The sequence below is a fragment of the Lycium barbarum genome, chromosome 12 (assembly GCF_019175385.1).
Source record: "Lycium barbarum isolate Lr01 chromosome 12, ASM1917538v2, whole genome shotgun sequence".
NCBI lineage: Eukaryota > Viridiplantae > Streptophyta > Magnoliopsida > Solanales > Solanaceae > Lycium > Lycium barbarum.
Window position 1 is genome coordinate 102,139,574 of NC_083348.1, and position 15,201 is coordinate 102,154,774.

General features: G+C 33.2%; 1 protein-coding gene and 1 pseudogene across 2 annotated transcripts; one reads left to right on the forward strand and one right to left on the reverse strand.

Moving 5' to 3' along the window:
• Positions 1–5,684: 5,684 nt before the first annotated feature.
• LOC132623180 (uncharacterized) lies at positions 5,685–9,256 on the forward strand. Of its 2 annotated transcripts, XM_060337893.1 has the most exons (9): positions 5,686–5,852; positions 7,034–7,160; positions 7,303–7,415; positions 7,504–7,569; positions 7,714–7,804; positions 7,918–7,985; positions 8,569–8,606; positions 8,737–8,924; positions 9,024–9,256. In XM_060337893.1, exons 1-9 carry the CDS (start codon positions 5,838–5,840, stop codon positions 9,041–9,043), a joined length of 726 nt encoding a protein of 241 aa, XP_060193876.1. In that variant the 5' UTR covers positions 5,686–5,837; the 3' UTR covers positions 9,044–9,256. The 2 variants fall into 2 exon arrangements, with proteins under 2 accessions (XP_060193875.1, XP_060193876.1); XM_060337892.1 differs by lacking the exon at positions 9,024–9,256 and having other exon boundaries at positions 5,685–5,852; positions 8,737–9,017.
• LOC132625289 (U6 spliceosomal RNA) lies at positions 6,273–6,389 on the reverse strand (annotated as a pseudogene).
• Positions 9,257–15,201: the final 5,945 nt, after the last annotated feature.

A 15,201-nucleotide genomic window follows, 5' to 3' on the forward strand; every position in this document is an offset into this window, starting at 1 on the left:
TTCATTATGGTATATCTATTTTAGTATTTATATTCTTTTTTCCAAAATCCTCGGTCACTCTTTGAAAAATTAAAATCATTTTATTTAGAATAAGTCCTTTTAATTTGATAGTACGTATATTTTTTTGAAATAATTTAATTATTCTGACATAGATGAGGAGTTTTAATCATATTTTAGGTTTAAGTGATTGTTCAATAAAATAGATGTTATTTATGCTTTAATCTTCTAAAAATATCTAATTAAAATAAAAAAACCTTAAATTTTCAATTTTGTATATGTACAAGATTTTTCTTTGTTCTTCTTCTATTTTGTTCGCTTTTAGGATGAAGACCTTAAAGGAGCTTCCTTGAGTTTTCCCGTGATTCAAACAGGAGTAAAATATTGTTGAAAGACTGGAAGAGACAAGACAATTCTTGAGGTTCTTGATGTAATCTATATCTAATATAAAGCTAGGCATAAACAAGGTGATGTGGCACTCTCTATGACCAAGAAACACAATTATCTTTTTTCTCCTTTTTTGACATGTTTTCTATTTTTTTCTACATTAAAAAAAAAACTCTCACTCATTTAACTCTCTTAATAATTGTGTTAAATGGCTATGTTAATTAGATTACTCTTTCAGTTACATACCTCTTTGTATTCCAAGCATTGATAGAAAACAAAAAAAGAACGACCGAATGGACATGAATGGGCAGGCAAAATTCAACTACTGTAAATTTTAGATGTTGATCTTCCAACCTGTAGTGTAGGCATCCAAATTCACCTGTATGCAACGATTTTGTATGTAATAGTTTGCTAATGATATCTACCATTTTCTTATTTGCATAGTGTAATATTGGAGTTTTCGTTGATCTACTCATTTTCCTGGGCCTAAAGTTCTCTTTTTTTTTTGTTCTTTGTTACCACATAAGGCCAAAGAAACCCAATGGAAAAAGATAATTCATACCATTCACATTGTATCCATTTTCTTATTTGCATAGTGTTATAATAAGTTATATTGAAGTTTTTGTTGATCTACTCTTTCCCCAGGCTTGAAGTTGTTTTTCATTAATTCTTTATTACGACACTAAAGAAAGAAACCTAATGGAAAAAGGTAATTCGTATCATTCAGGTTAGAAGGCAGGCTCTCAAGGTTTGTGATTCAATTCATGATGATTCCAATCATTATAGATTTTTGCAACATAATATGCAAGGATTTTAACAAACTTTACACAAGCATGCAGGGAGTATTTAAAGAGAGGTCGCCCCACAAAGTAATAGGTTTTTGGAAGTGCTAAGAATTTTCAGGAATGAAGGTAACACAGTATGATGAATTCAAAGTGTCAGGGTCAAAGCACTTGATATGACACCTCTCAATAGCCAAGAAATGTATATAATTTTTTTTTTTTTGGCACCTCTCAATAGCCAAAAAATGTATTTAACTTTTCCCCCCTTTGTTTTAGTCTTTCCACTAATTTTTCTATTAAAAAATAATTGTGCCTATAAATTAAATGCAATCAACCCCACGTAGTAGCAGTAACTAAAGGCCGATATTTAAGACTTAACCTTTGCAATAAAGTCATCAAACCACGTAGCTGCTGTCTTAATAACCTACGTAGCAGCAACCTTAATGATAATCACCTTAATGTGCATTACACTTGCATATTTAGAATATGCATGAAAATTATAAATTACATTACTAATAGCTTAAAAATTTAAAGAATACCTTCAAAAATATATGTTTGTAAAAGAGTTCGGTTAATTTCAATAACCGCGGGAAAGTACACTAGTAGTTTAGTAAACATACAAATAAATAATATGGCGGAATAGCAAATACAACAGTTAAATATCTAGATTAGATCTTAGGCTAATATAAGAAAAGAAAGGAAATTGTATGGTTTGACTACTTAACCTTTTGAACAAAAGCAATAATATGGGGTCCACGTTTTTTGCTGTACAATAATTTCATTTGCTTCCACTAATGGGTTGATACGCATGTGGCAATGAATCCACCATTATTGACTTAATGGGGATACTTTGAGAATTACATGAATATTGTTTGCTTTTTTAATATGGGTTGCACGGTTTTTTTTTGTTTTTTTTTTATATTGCTTGTTTTTTTAATATGGGGTTCACTTTTTTTTATATTGCTTTATTTTTTTAATATGGGGTCCACTTTTTTTTTTTATTTACATGAGTTTGGAGGTGGTGGGGTCCACTTTTTTTTAAATTTTTTTTTTTTACATGAGTTGGAGGTGGGCGACGAAACCACCCCCAACTCATGCTTCTAATATAGTAAAAAAATTATTTTAGTAAACATAACAAATAAATGACATGACGGAATAGCAAATACAATAATTAAATATCTATATTAGATCTCAGGCTAATATAAGAAAAGAAAGGAAATTATATGGTTTGACTACTTAACCTTTTGAAGAAAAACAATAATATGGAGTCCACGTTTTTTGCTGTACAATAATTTCATTTGCTCCCACTAATGGGTTGATACGCATGTGACAATGAATCCACCATTATTGACTTAATGAGAATACTTTGGGAATTACATGAATATTATTTGATTTTTTAATATGGGGTGCACGTTTTTTATTATTATTATTTTTATTTACATGAGTTTGGAGGTGGTGGGGTCCACTTTTTTTTATATTACTTATTTTTTAGTATGGGGTTCACTTTTTTTTTTTTACATGAGTTGGAGGTGGACGACGAAACCGCCCCCAACTCATGCTTCTAATATAGTAACTAGACGGCGTATGCCCGTGCTGCGTACGGGCCCAACATTTTGGATTATATAGTGTATCTATGTGTATGTAGTTGTGTACAATTGTAAAGATTTATGTATTGGATAGTGATAGTATATATATTTTATATTGCTAATAAATATACCTAAATTTTTACTGTCGATGCATATATATAGATGAACATTAATACATATATACAAATGTTATTTGTTTATTAAGTGGAATTATGTGACCATGATAAAATACTGAAAAGTAAAAGGAGTGTAAAAGTGACACGTGGCCAAAAACATAATTAATATCTGCCACTTGAAATGACATCATCTGTTCTGATGCAATTTTTATGAGGAGGGGCAAAATAGAGAAAGTACGAATATATTTAATACTAAGCTACAGTAAGATTCTACCTTTAACTAATAGAATTATTCAATGGCAAGTGCTTTGACCAAATTGCCCTTGGTCGGCGATCCACTTCTTCAACTCATGCCTTTATATAGTTTAGTTTTAAAAAAGGGAATTTGTCTATTACAAATTAAAAAAAAAAAAAAAAAAAAAAGGAAGAAATTGCACGAATTGTCCTTCAAATGGGTTGGTATTTAATTTTTGCCTTTAGCAATTAATTTTATGAATAATTTCAATAATATACAATCTAGCATAAAATATTATATCCACGTAGTTATATTTTTAATTTACATCTGTATAGCCAACTTTTTTTACAATAGTGTTTATACACACGATATACAACATTATACACTTACTGTAAATAATGTGTTGATCTTATATAAAAGTGTATAATAATGTATAAAAGGGTTATTTTGGGTAATATTAAAATATGAGTCATTTCAGGTAAATATTTTTTCCAAATAGACATAGGCTGTTATTTTTCCTAAATTTTATGCCTAGTGGCCATAAGTTTTTAATGGTGCGGAACATAAATTGTGAGATATTATGATAGAAATATAAATTTATACCCTAGATTTTTTTATTTTTTTCCGAGGAACAAAAATTAAACAGCAACACAAAATAAGGGCATAAGTGACAATGAGCCAAAAAAATGTGGAGAAAGTTTTGCTAGGACCTACAACACACATGTGGATCCCCACCTTATTTTTTTTTAACATGAGTAGGAGGTGGACCCACCTTTTTTTTTTTTACATGAGTTGGAGGTGGACAACGAAACCACCTCCATCAATTTTTGTTTGGGGAAGGCAGGAGTTTTGTATTAAGCCGACATCAGAAGATGTAACACATGTTATCCATAAATTTCTAAAAATAAAAGATGAAATATCCAATAAAACCGTTAGAAAAAAGCGCAATAAGACAAAGTGAATACTTTGATATACCAACAAAGGGGGCCACTTTTTTTGGACAGTCATTCAAAAATGCTGCAAATGTAGCGCGTGGTATAGAAATCCAACTGAATGAATCCACTATTACTGACTTAATGGGGGATACTTTGAGAATTACATGGATATTGCTTGATTTTTTAATATGGGGTGCATATTTTATTTTTATTTTTACATGAGTTGGAGGTAAAAAATAGTACCACATTTTTTTTAGACTATCTAAAAAAGAATGATATATTTTTATGTTTAGAAATCATTTAATTTGATTTAAATGAAATGATTTAAATTTACACAAATATCTATGACTTGTTTTAGACCACAAGTTTCAAAGATCTTTTCTTTCTTTTTTAAACTTCGTGCCTAGTCAAATTATGTCACATAAATTAGGACATAGAGAGTAACTTTTAGTAATATAATTATGAAATTTTTATTACAGAAATTATTATAATTCAATTAATTGAAAATATCAATAAATTATTTTACTTAGTCCGCTTCTCCCATATATGAATTTCCTGGTTTGGTTCTCCAATTGAAAGATTTGATATACACTTTCTCCTACCGAGTTTCATGTCATCATCTCTTTCCAATCAACAACACTGAAAAACGCTTTCATGTGTCAGCATCTGTTGTAGTCTTGAATTTTTAAGTATAGACTAACTTCATCATTTTAAGAAAATATGTGTATACGTTTCTTGACCGTTTATATTTCGCCTTCTCGATGTTATTCCTCATTATTTGTGTGAGACGTATGTGGGTATAAGTTTTAAATCTTTTGGTTTTACAACTTCTTTAGCGGTTTTTGTGTTCAATTTAAATCGTTATTTCTTTTTTCCTGAATTTCTCTTCTTTAAATTTTCTTTAAGCGTACCTTTACCATTTTCTGAACTTATTATCATTATTTAAATGTCCTATTTTTTTTCTTCTTCATGTGGATCCCACCTTAATTTTTTTGTTATCTCTACTATTATGGAAGAGTGGGCCCCGCCTTAATTTTTTTTAATTTATAGTATTATAGAAAAGTGAGCCCCAATTCTACTATTATAAAAGAGTGGGTCCCGCCTTAATTTTTTTTAATTTACTATTATAGAAGACCGTCTATATTTCGTCTTCTTGATGTTATTCCTCATTATTGGTGTTAGACGTATGGTATAAGTTTTAAATCTTTTGGTTTTATGACTTCTTTAGCAGTTTTTATATTCAATTTAAATCGTTATTTTTTTTCCCGAACTTCTCTTCTTTACATTTTCTCTAAGCGCACCTTTACCATTTTCTGAACTTATTATCATTATTTAAATATCTTATTTTTTTCTGTTGCAATTATCTCCTACTTCTTCACGTGGACTCCATCTTAATTTTTTTTTTTGCAATTGTCTCCTAATTCTCCACGCGAATCCCACCTTAATTTTTTTAATCTCTATTATTATAGAAAAGTGGGCTCCACTTTAATTTTTTTTTTTTCATTCCTACTATTATAGAAGATTGAGCTCCATCTTAATTTTTTCTTTTACAATTTTTGTACTATTAATCAAAGAAGATTGGGGCCCACCTTTTTTTTTTTTTTTAAGTGACTGATGACGAAGCATATAGTAGAAAAAATGGGGTTGACCTGTTCAACCCAACCAAAGAGAACTTTGTATAGTCAATAATAAGTGCAAGGATGAAGAAAAAAAGAAGCGAAAGGGTTTGAGAGTTGGTGACTTGGGAGTTAAGTGTTTCCTTCTCTCCATAGCAACGACAGACCTGCAGCTTTCATACGATGATGAGTTCTGGAGTGAGTTTTTTGCACCTTTTCAGCTCAACTTTGTTATTCGTATTACTCACTCACTCGTTTCAATTTGTTTGTCTTAGTTACTATTTGGGCAGTAAAAAACATATTTTCTTTGATCATAATTCTTTCAAATATGTGCTCCCTCTGTCCCAGTTTATAAGATATAATTTGGATTTCGAAAGTCAAATTAACTTGACCGTGTATTAGGACATACAATCTTTTAAGGTTTTTGAAAAATAATTTATCTATTTAGAAACTACATTAAAAGTACTATAACTCACGAGAATTAACAATTTAAAATATTTAAAGGTGTACCAATGACTCATTGTCAAAGTTTTTTTTTTTTTTTTTTTTTTTTTTTTTTTTTTTTAACATTGTATGTTTATTAGAGATATTATGCAGATAAATTAATATGTTTTTATAAAAAATTTGGACCATTTCTCGATTTGTGTGTGTCATTCTTGTTCAGGACCATGCTAATCAGGGCCATGCTAATCTTTTATGTATCGTTCCAATTTTATCGGATATCCCCGAAGAGACAGATTTTCTTGTTTGACTCTCGAAATCCGAACTATGTCTTATATATTGGGACAGAGGGAGTACTTTTTATCTAGTTTGTAGATATGTAAATTTTATTCCGAAAAAATTGAAGATTCTATATCCGAATTCATACAGAACATTAGTTAATTTGACCCTCGTACTCCCAATCAAGCCAAACAAATTGAAACAGAGGGAGTATTAGTTTTGAAGAAAATTGCACCAGGAAATAGGATCTGTTGCAGCAGAAGCATATGCCCAGACGGCTAATATTTAAGTGCATATGCTGATTTTGTAGGGCTCTGCTTTGCATCTAGGAATAATCTCATGTCTTTGCTGCCTGTATTGCCCGTACATTTTTAATGTCTATCTGCAAAGGTTATATCTGCTTGAACTAAGGCTTTTCTTTATCAGCAGAGTCTTTACTAAGGATGTTCTCTGTCTATTTTCCTTTGATTGATTCCAAAAGTACTGATAAGATACTGAATAAACAGCATATTTCAGCCGGTAATTTACTTTCAGTAGCAGTACTTCTAAAAGAACGCCACTTTATTTGATTTCTGTATTCATCGAGGAACTCTTTCAGGGTTAAACTTGATTTATTCCTCCAAGTTTTATTTGCTATTTGTTCCCTTTTTCTCCTGTAGGCAACTACAAGCCAAAATGTTGACTACACTCACTTTATATCACTTCCATTGTCTACACATCCTGAAACGGTCAACAAGCTCACCAACTTGAAGAACTCAGTTCTTGGAACTGCTGAAGTCAATCAAGGTGAAAATTCTTATCTCTGCATTTCCTTGTTATGTTTATAATAATATCTATCCCTGTTTTTTAACCTAGTACGGGGGCTCATTGCTTCCTTCATTATGTCTTAATCACTGACAAAATTGTCCAATGTTTTTCCACTCAACAGATTTGGGAATTGAGAAGTCCATGTTTACTAATCCAAAAACATTTCACTTGACTGTGCTCATGCTGAAACTTTGGGATAATGACCGATTTAAAGCTGCTTCTGAGGTTATGCGGGTAATCGTTTCCCATTTGCTTCCATTGTAATATCTCTTTCTCCTTCTAACTTTTTTAATAAAAAAAGTGCTTTCCTTTGTCTGTCCAGAGTGTCTCACCAAAAGTACTTGATGCTTTGGAGAGGCGACCTGTGTCTATAAGACTGAAAGGTTTGGTAAGTCTTTATCCAAGTTATACAGTTATGGACCCTCTATATAATCTTTCACTTATCTGTGAACATAAGGTTGTTGCTTTTAATGAGATTTCACAAGGTCACAATTTTTCCTGTTTGGAACTCAGATTTGTTCTTATCCTGCAGGAGTGCATGAGAGGTTCTCCAGCAAAAGCTTATGTTGTCTATGCTCCTGTTGAAGTAATTGGTGGTGAAGCCCGACTCTTACGTGCCTGTCGTATCCAAATTTTTTGGCATCTGATTCCCTCACCATACCCACTTTTTTAAAAATTTCTCTGTTATTTCTAAGGGAATTTAGTACCTGCATTTGTTATTTCTTAGCCTTCCTAGAGGTGATCATTGATGCGTTCAGTGAAGCTGGTCTTGTTGTTGAAAAAGATGCAAAACAGAAGTTAAAGGTATAGCTTTCAAGTGTTAATTCTTTATTCTGGTTAAATTTTGTCGGCAATTTCTTCCCCTACATCAAAATGTAGAGAATCTCTTAATACAACCAGAAACGATTTGGACCTGTTTTGAAAAGGGAATTTGTTTCACTTACCACCAAGAGTCAAAATGCCTGCATCCATTTTTATTCTTTCACCTTTTCAAATTCAGCATTTTAGAACCTTAACTCATTTTCACCTCTTGCATGCCAACTTTATATGCCTGGAACTTGTTTCTTCAATGCACTTTGCTTGCTGGTGCTTTTCTTGTGGTGTTCAATTGTTTTTGTTCTGGTATGAAGTATTTAAATACTTGTACATTATGCTTCAGCATATTCAAGTATGTTTTCTCTTTAATGCTTACTTTCAAGAAAGGCTTGGCCCCCTTAAACTGTTTCCAGGTTTGCACTTTGATGCAATTACCTTCTAGATATATTCTATTGTCTCTCGTGGTTTTTTTCCTTTACAGATTTAATACCAGAATGCTTGTACCATGAAACTGTCCGGGTGAAAATTGTTAAATTTATCTTCCTTTTCTTTTTGCTATCTTGTAATACAGTTGCATGCCACAATACTGAATGCGCGATACAGAAAAAGGTGACATTTTTAATTCTTTCATTGCAGTCTTGTTTATTTGTCAGGTTAATATCTTTATCATGGTTCTACCAGTTGCATAAATCTCTTTATTGTTACGGTTGCCACTGACTTGCTGTTCCCTAAATGATAGCAAAAAAAGATCAGAAACAACTGACCCCTTTGATGCGCGAACAATTTTTGGTGAATATGGCTCGGAAGAATGGGGAGAGTGTCTTATCCGTGAAGCTCATCTTTCAAAAAGGTTTGTGTACGCTGAGAATGGCTATTTCCATTGCTGTGGTTCCATCCCATTTCCTGAAGAGAGGCAGGGTGTATCTGGTAAGGCGAAAAATATTTTGACTTGGAAAAAGTTTTCCATGGGACATTAAGTTATTTTCTCGTTTGTAAATTGTTGGTCATATATGTCAATGTATGCAGAGGCGGACCCAGGATTTTGAGTTCGGGGGTGCTGGACCCAGGAATTTTGAGTTCGGGGGTGCTCTATTAACTATTTATATCTGTTTCCTTTATATTTTCTATACAATTATACACTCCGTGATTAAGTTTAATGGATGCCGGAGCACCCAAACTTTACACATGGGTCCGCCCCTGAATGTATGCTTATAGTAAATTGTTGAAGACATTATATACGGCTCCCAACTTTTTATTGATTTGTGTGTATTTGGTATCTATTTACAGCTTGTTTGGATGGTTGTTACTCATTGAAATATATTGTATTGTAATTTTAATTACAAAAAGATCCATTTGATGTAACTGACATGTATGGTGTGGTTCTCTTTTCCCCTATGTTATTGATAATATTCCAACATCCTATCTTTTGCCTATCCTGATTTTCTATTTAACTCCACTTATGCTATACTACCTTTTTCAAATGTTTGTATGTATCTACAAATAATACTGTAAAAACCAGCCAAACTAGTTGTAACGGACTTCAACATTTATAAAACTAGGACGAATCATTTAATGTTGAAGTTGCTTAATAGAATGTCGATTCTAATAGTATTTTAAAACAAATTTTAAACATGTATTATTCATTATTATGGGTTGATTTACCATTTCATCAAGGAAAAGTAGATAAAACTTTGTGCGTCATCATTCAAATTCAAGATGTTAACTAAAGATCAATGTATTCATTAATTTAAATCCTTCAACTCACTGGCTTAGCAATAAAGATGATTTGGTGAAAATAGAGGGCACTAGAATTTGAGGAAGGAGCGTTAGTCGGCTTGCTAATTGTTTGCTTCTCATGCGCACGTTATAGTGTTAAGCCAATGGGCTTTGTTAGGTTCCTCGTTGGTTGAAATTGCACGGTTTCTCCTTCAAATGGACTGGTTTTAATTTTTTTTTTTTTTTTTTGCGCGGATTGGCCTTCATTTGGGGTGATCTTTAATTTTTGTCCTTTAAATTGGTGGTCTTTAAGTTTTACCCCTCGCCTAATACCTCGAGGTTGTGGGTTCGAACCCCAGCTCAATAAAAAGAATAAAAAAATTCTCACGGCAGACTTTGCTAAATTCTCCCTTAGGCAAAATTTTGCAAATCTGTCCAGTGAAGGCAGAATTTCGGGCATAGGCAGAATTTCTGCCCATGTAAATTCTGCATGAAGGGCAAAATTTAAAAATCACCATTTTGAGGGACAAAAATTAATGACCACCCCCAGCGAAGGACAATCCTGCAAATTGCCCTTTAGTTTTTGTCCCTTCAAATGGGCTGGTCTTTAATTTTTGTCCGGCAAAATACATCAAATCAACCCTAAACTATACCCAAAATGTCGATATCACACTCAAACTATACAGGCGACCCATTACACCCTCGAACATCTTAAAAGTGAATTATTTTACCCCTCATACATTTATAACCAGCTGCACATGGGGAGGTGTAATACACTTGCCCGCCATGTCAGCGCCACGTCAGTGCCACCTCAATAAACTGCCAAATTTGTTTTTTTTAAAAAATCCATGTCGTTTGATTCCTTCTCCTTCACATTCATAAAAAATGCAACCACTCAACCACCATGGATATAATCACCCACCACCAAATTCATCCCACCACCACTACTAGATTCACAGCTTAATCAATCGTAGCATTTTCTGAAAGTCTAAATTTCTCATGAATTTGTTGCTACTGCGTTCCACGCGATGCCAAGTATCATACTTATCTTCTCCACCAAAAAAAAAAAAAGAATCTAGCCAGCCTCGCCGGGAGAAATGGTGGCTGGTGAACAAACTTGCCGACCAACACCCAATAACCAAAACCACCATAGATCCAAATCGACCATCGGAATCACACCATAACCACCACTTCCATCATAAAAAAATGCAAACAACCACCATAAATTCAAACCTGCAGCTAAATTCACCACTGGAATCACATCACCACAATTGAAACCATCCAAAATTGCAAGAACCACTGTAAATTTTGCATCCATCACCAAACCTGCCATCAAAATCGCAGCTCGCCTCTTTGAATATATAATACCTATAAGGTAGTTAAAATGAGAGGGTTTTCAGAAGAAGAAGAAGAAGAGGAAAGCAGGTGGGTGGGGGGCGTGGTTCAAGAGGAGAATAAAAATTGGGTTTGAAGATGAAGAGGGGTGGTGAAATTTATGATGTGTTTGATGAGAAAAAAATGAATTGATGAAGAAATTAAGTTGTAGAGAAATGTGATGAGAAAAAAATGAAGTAGAAGACATGAAAAATGGGGCGTGAAGAAGAAAAGGCCTGGGGGAGAGGGAAGAAGAAAGGGACCGGGGGGGGGGGGGTGGGCGTGATGAAGAAGAAGAAGTGTGGGGTGGGGGCAAATGAAGAAGAAAGGGGCGGGTGAGGGTGGGGTGGGTTTAAAATAATTAAATCTTTAAATTAAAAAAAATGAAAAATTCTACTTAAAACGCGCTTTTTTATTTTTATTTTGATATTTTGTGCCACATCAGCAACTCAGGGAGTAAAATAATTCACTTTTAAGATGTTCGAGTGTGTATTAGGTCACCGGTATAGTTTAAGTATGACATCGACATTTTGGGTATAGTTTAGGGTTGATTTGATGTATTTTGCCATTTTTGTCCTTCAAAATCGAACTTATGTCTAGCGGGGCATAACTTGTGCGATATTATGATGCGAAAATATAACTTTATGCCAAAAGTTGTATGGCTTGAGGGACAGAAATTAAAGATCAACACAAAATATCACAAAAGTGCAAATGGCCTCTTTAATTTTTGTCCCTCAAATCTGTTGTCTTTAAATTTTGTCCTTCAGTACTTTTAGCGCGGCATAACTTTATATTTCGTGCGCCATAAGCTTATATTTTTTGTATCATAATATTCCACAAGTAATTCCGGACACTACAAAACTTTCAAAACTCAACATAAAAATGGCCAAAAACACATGAAACTCCACAAAAGCAGGCACGTTATTCAACTCAAAAAAACATATGCCCAAAAAGCATAACTCCAATTTATGAACACTACAATAAATTTGAAAATACTACACAACTTATGCTGCATAACTTAATTCCTAATAAATTTATGCCGAGCGAAGCAAAAGTTCAGATTCGAAAATAAATGTCCAAACTTATGCGATCAGAGCAGGTTTGGATATTTTTATTAAATGAGCAGTCGGGACGAAAACTAAAAACCACATATGTGAGGGACAAAAATTAATGACCGGTGCGTTAAAGGACAGTTCGTGCAAAAACTTCAAATTAAAGACCAACCTGAAACTGGGACATTTATGCGAATGACCCAAATAGTTGCTGCTTGATCACACAGGCCCATTGTATTTCTCGGTAAACGGAATTGGCCCATTTGGCCCAACCAAGTGTACTTTGTACTCGATAAATAGGGCCAAGCATTCAGGATCCTGTAATTAGGGTTCCCTTCTGTCCATAGCAACCCAATTGCTGCAGCTGTCAATAGGGGATTGGTTTTTGGAGTAAATTCTATTGCATCGTTTTATATGAAAAATGAATTTGATTGTTCGTAATTCTTTTGTTATGTAGAAATTTGCGCCTGGAAATAGGATCTGTGGCTGCGAAAGCATATGCACAGACTCCTAATATGTAAAGTGTGCATATACTAATTTTTAGGGTACCGCTTTGCAGCTAGGAATAATGTCATGTCTATGCTGCCTGTATCGCCCTTACATTTGATCTAATTTCTTTTAAAATTCTTTTGGTCATGGTATGGTTGAAACAAATATCATAGTATTGTTGCTCTGCGTCCCAAAAAGATTCTCTTTTAATAAGTTAAATTTTTGTTTACCAAAGTATAGAGTTGTTTGGATGAAGTCACATTCGTCTAATGGTTAATTGGTTGACGAAGTTTATTCATTAGGCGTATGTTAATTAGATGGATTGTGACTACCTGACTAAAGTTTACGAAATTTGGATGTAATATTATTTGACTGTGAAGTATAGGCCTAAGAAAGAGGGACTTGTAAAACTTGGAGGAATCATTTAAATTATGAAGTTGCTTAATTGAATATCGATTAGTTTGTTAAAACAATAGAGACGTTATTGTGGAATTGCCATTTCAAATTGAAGATGTTGCAAAAAGATTTAAATGAATTCATTTTATAGGAAGTTTTAAATGCTTTCACTTGGCAATAAAGATGAGAATGGAGCGCAGTAAGACTTTGAGGAAAACACTTCTTACTCGTTAGCTACTAGTTTGGGCATTGAATTGCTCACGCATTGTCTAATTCTCATAGTAGTTGATTTGTTCAGAAATCAGGTCACAAGCTTTCACTCTTTGACAACTAATTTAAGCGAAGCTTAAAAAATTGAGCGATATCGATAAAATGAATATAAATTGAAAGGTGTTTTACTTATGAGAACATATATGGTATTTCAATCACCACATAACTCTATAAAGGAACACGACTATAGTTTGTTTTCCTTACGGTATTTTAAGTTACTATAGTCTTTTCCCAGAACTATTAGAACTGTTTGATCTAGGCTAAATGTGCTCCCAAATCTGACAAAAAATTGGGAGGAATCCTCGGGGGAGAGCTACAGCTTTGTTCTATTATCATAGTACTTCCTCCACTTGCTAATCTTCAAATTTTGTAAGAATACAATTTACATGTCTTACAGCTATATAAAAAATACAGTAAGACAAATTTTACTAATAATTTATTTAAAACATTGAAAAAATGTTTAAGAAAAATGTGGTAAAGGGAATTTCTTTTATATACCAAAGCCACAAAATGAAACTGGTTCTTGTGGGCTTGTTAGGTTCCTTTTTGCTCTTGCATCTATAGCTGTAAGCCCAATGGCTCCTTTTGCATCCATAGTTCCCAAAACTGTAAGCCTAATGGCTCCGATTCCGTATAGGAATTTATTGAAGTATTCCAAAATGTTGCTATTTTCAGATTTTTTTTCAATAAGCTGTACAAAGAGTTGAGTCTTTCGATTTTTTTTTATTTTAAGCAACAAACATCAATTTTTGAGTGGCAAGAAGTTTGTGAATGGCCGTTAACTTGTAAACTCTTATTACCAAATGCTACTTTCTTTTCTATTTAGATGTCTTAATTTCCTTTACTTTGTTTAAAAAGAATGTTATGTTACCTTTATTTGTTAATATAAGTTTTTAGTTCAAAATTCACATATTATCCTTGATGACATTTATTTATAAGAATGACATGACATGATATGTTTGAGAGCTGAGACCACAAGATTGAAAGGGTACATTTGTTATGTTGTACACATTTAACGTTTTGTTTAGGAATATAAGAATCAGTTTTTTTGTTAAATTCTTAAATTTCGTGTCCTATCTAATTAAGGTATATAAAATGAAATTAATGAAATACTAAATACCACCCGACGTTTCTCTGAGGATTCACAAGGAATAGGTCTATTCTAAGTTCACTGTTTCCGCTTTTTAGTGTCATTTATGTGAGAATATGTATATATTAAGTCTTGATTGGTTATGCAAAGTCAAAATTTCCTTGTGGGTTCTTTTTCACTTACTTCTCTTTTGTCCTTCATGAATGCAAAATGTCCCTCATAGGTGGTGGAGAGTATTTCTTTCCACATTATAATGAAAAGTCTTTTGTTAGGTTGGTAAATGGGCTAGAATAAGAGAGTGGTCTGGCCCACATGAGAATTGGTCTTCGTAGCAAAACGGGTTGATTAACACCCCCCCCCCCCAACCCACCGCTGCGCGTGAGATATATGAGAGGCCCAACTCAATCCGAAATCACTTTCAAGGCCACGTCGCAGCAATAAAATGAATTTCGTACCCAAATATAACATGTGAAATATGATTTATAGTCTAAAAATTCTTCACTGTTGGAATACCTATAAGTAAAATTTATTTCTTTTTTACTTTTTCGAATCGGTTCTTGAACATCCCACTTGCGAAATTATACTGAATACGTTGTTGTTGCTGTTCTCGAACATCGACTTCGGCAGGTTAAATAAGGTTAAAAACAACGGGACGACTACTTTTCAGCTTCTTCATTTTTACCTTGCATGGTAAATTAACCTTGTATGTTTGGTCACTGACTCACACATATATGTCAACAGTTAGTTCGTAATAGTCTTATGGGTGGTAGGATAAGCAACTTATTTAACACGGTACCTTTTTGATTTATTATCATTT

Coding starts and splice junctions, on each gene's coding strand:
- LOC132623180 (XM_060337892.1), top strand. Junction 7,416..7,503: donor CTGCTTCTGAGGTTATGCGG/GTAATCGTTTCC, acceptor TTGTCTGTCCAG/AGTGTCTCACCAAAAGTACT. Junction 7,805..7,917: donor CCGACTCTTACGTGCCTGTC/GTATCCAAATTT, acceptor TAGCCTTCCTAG/AGGTGATCATTGATGCGTTC.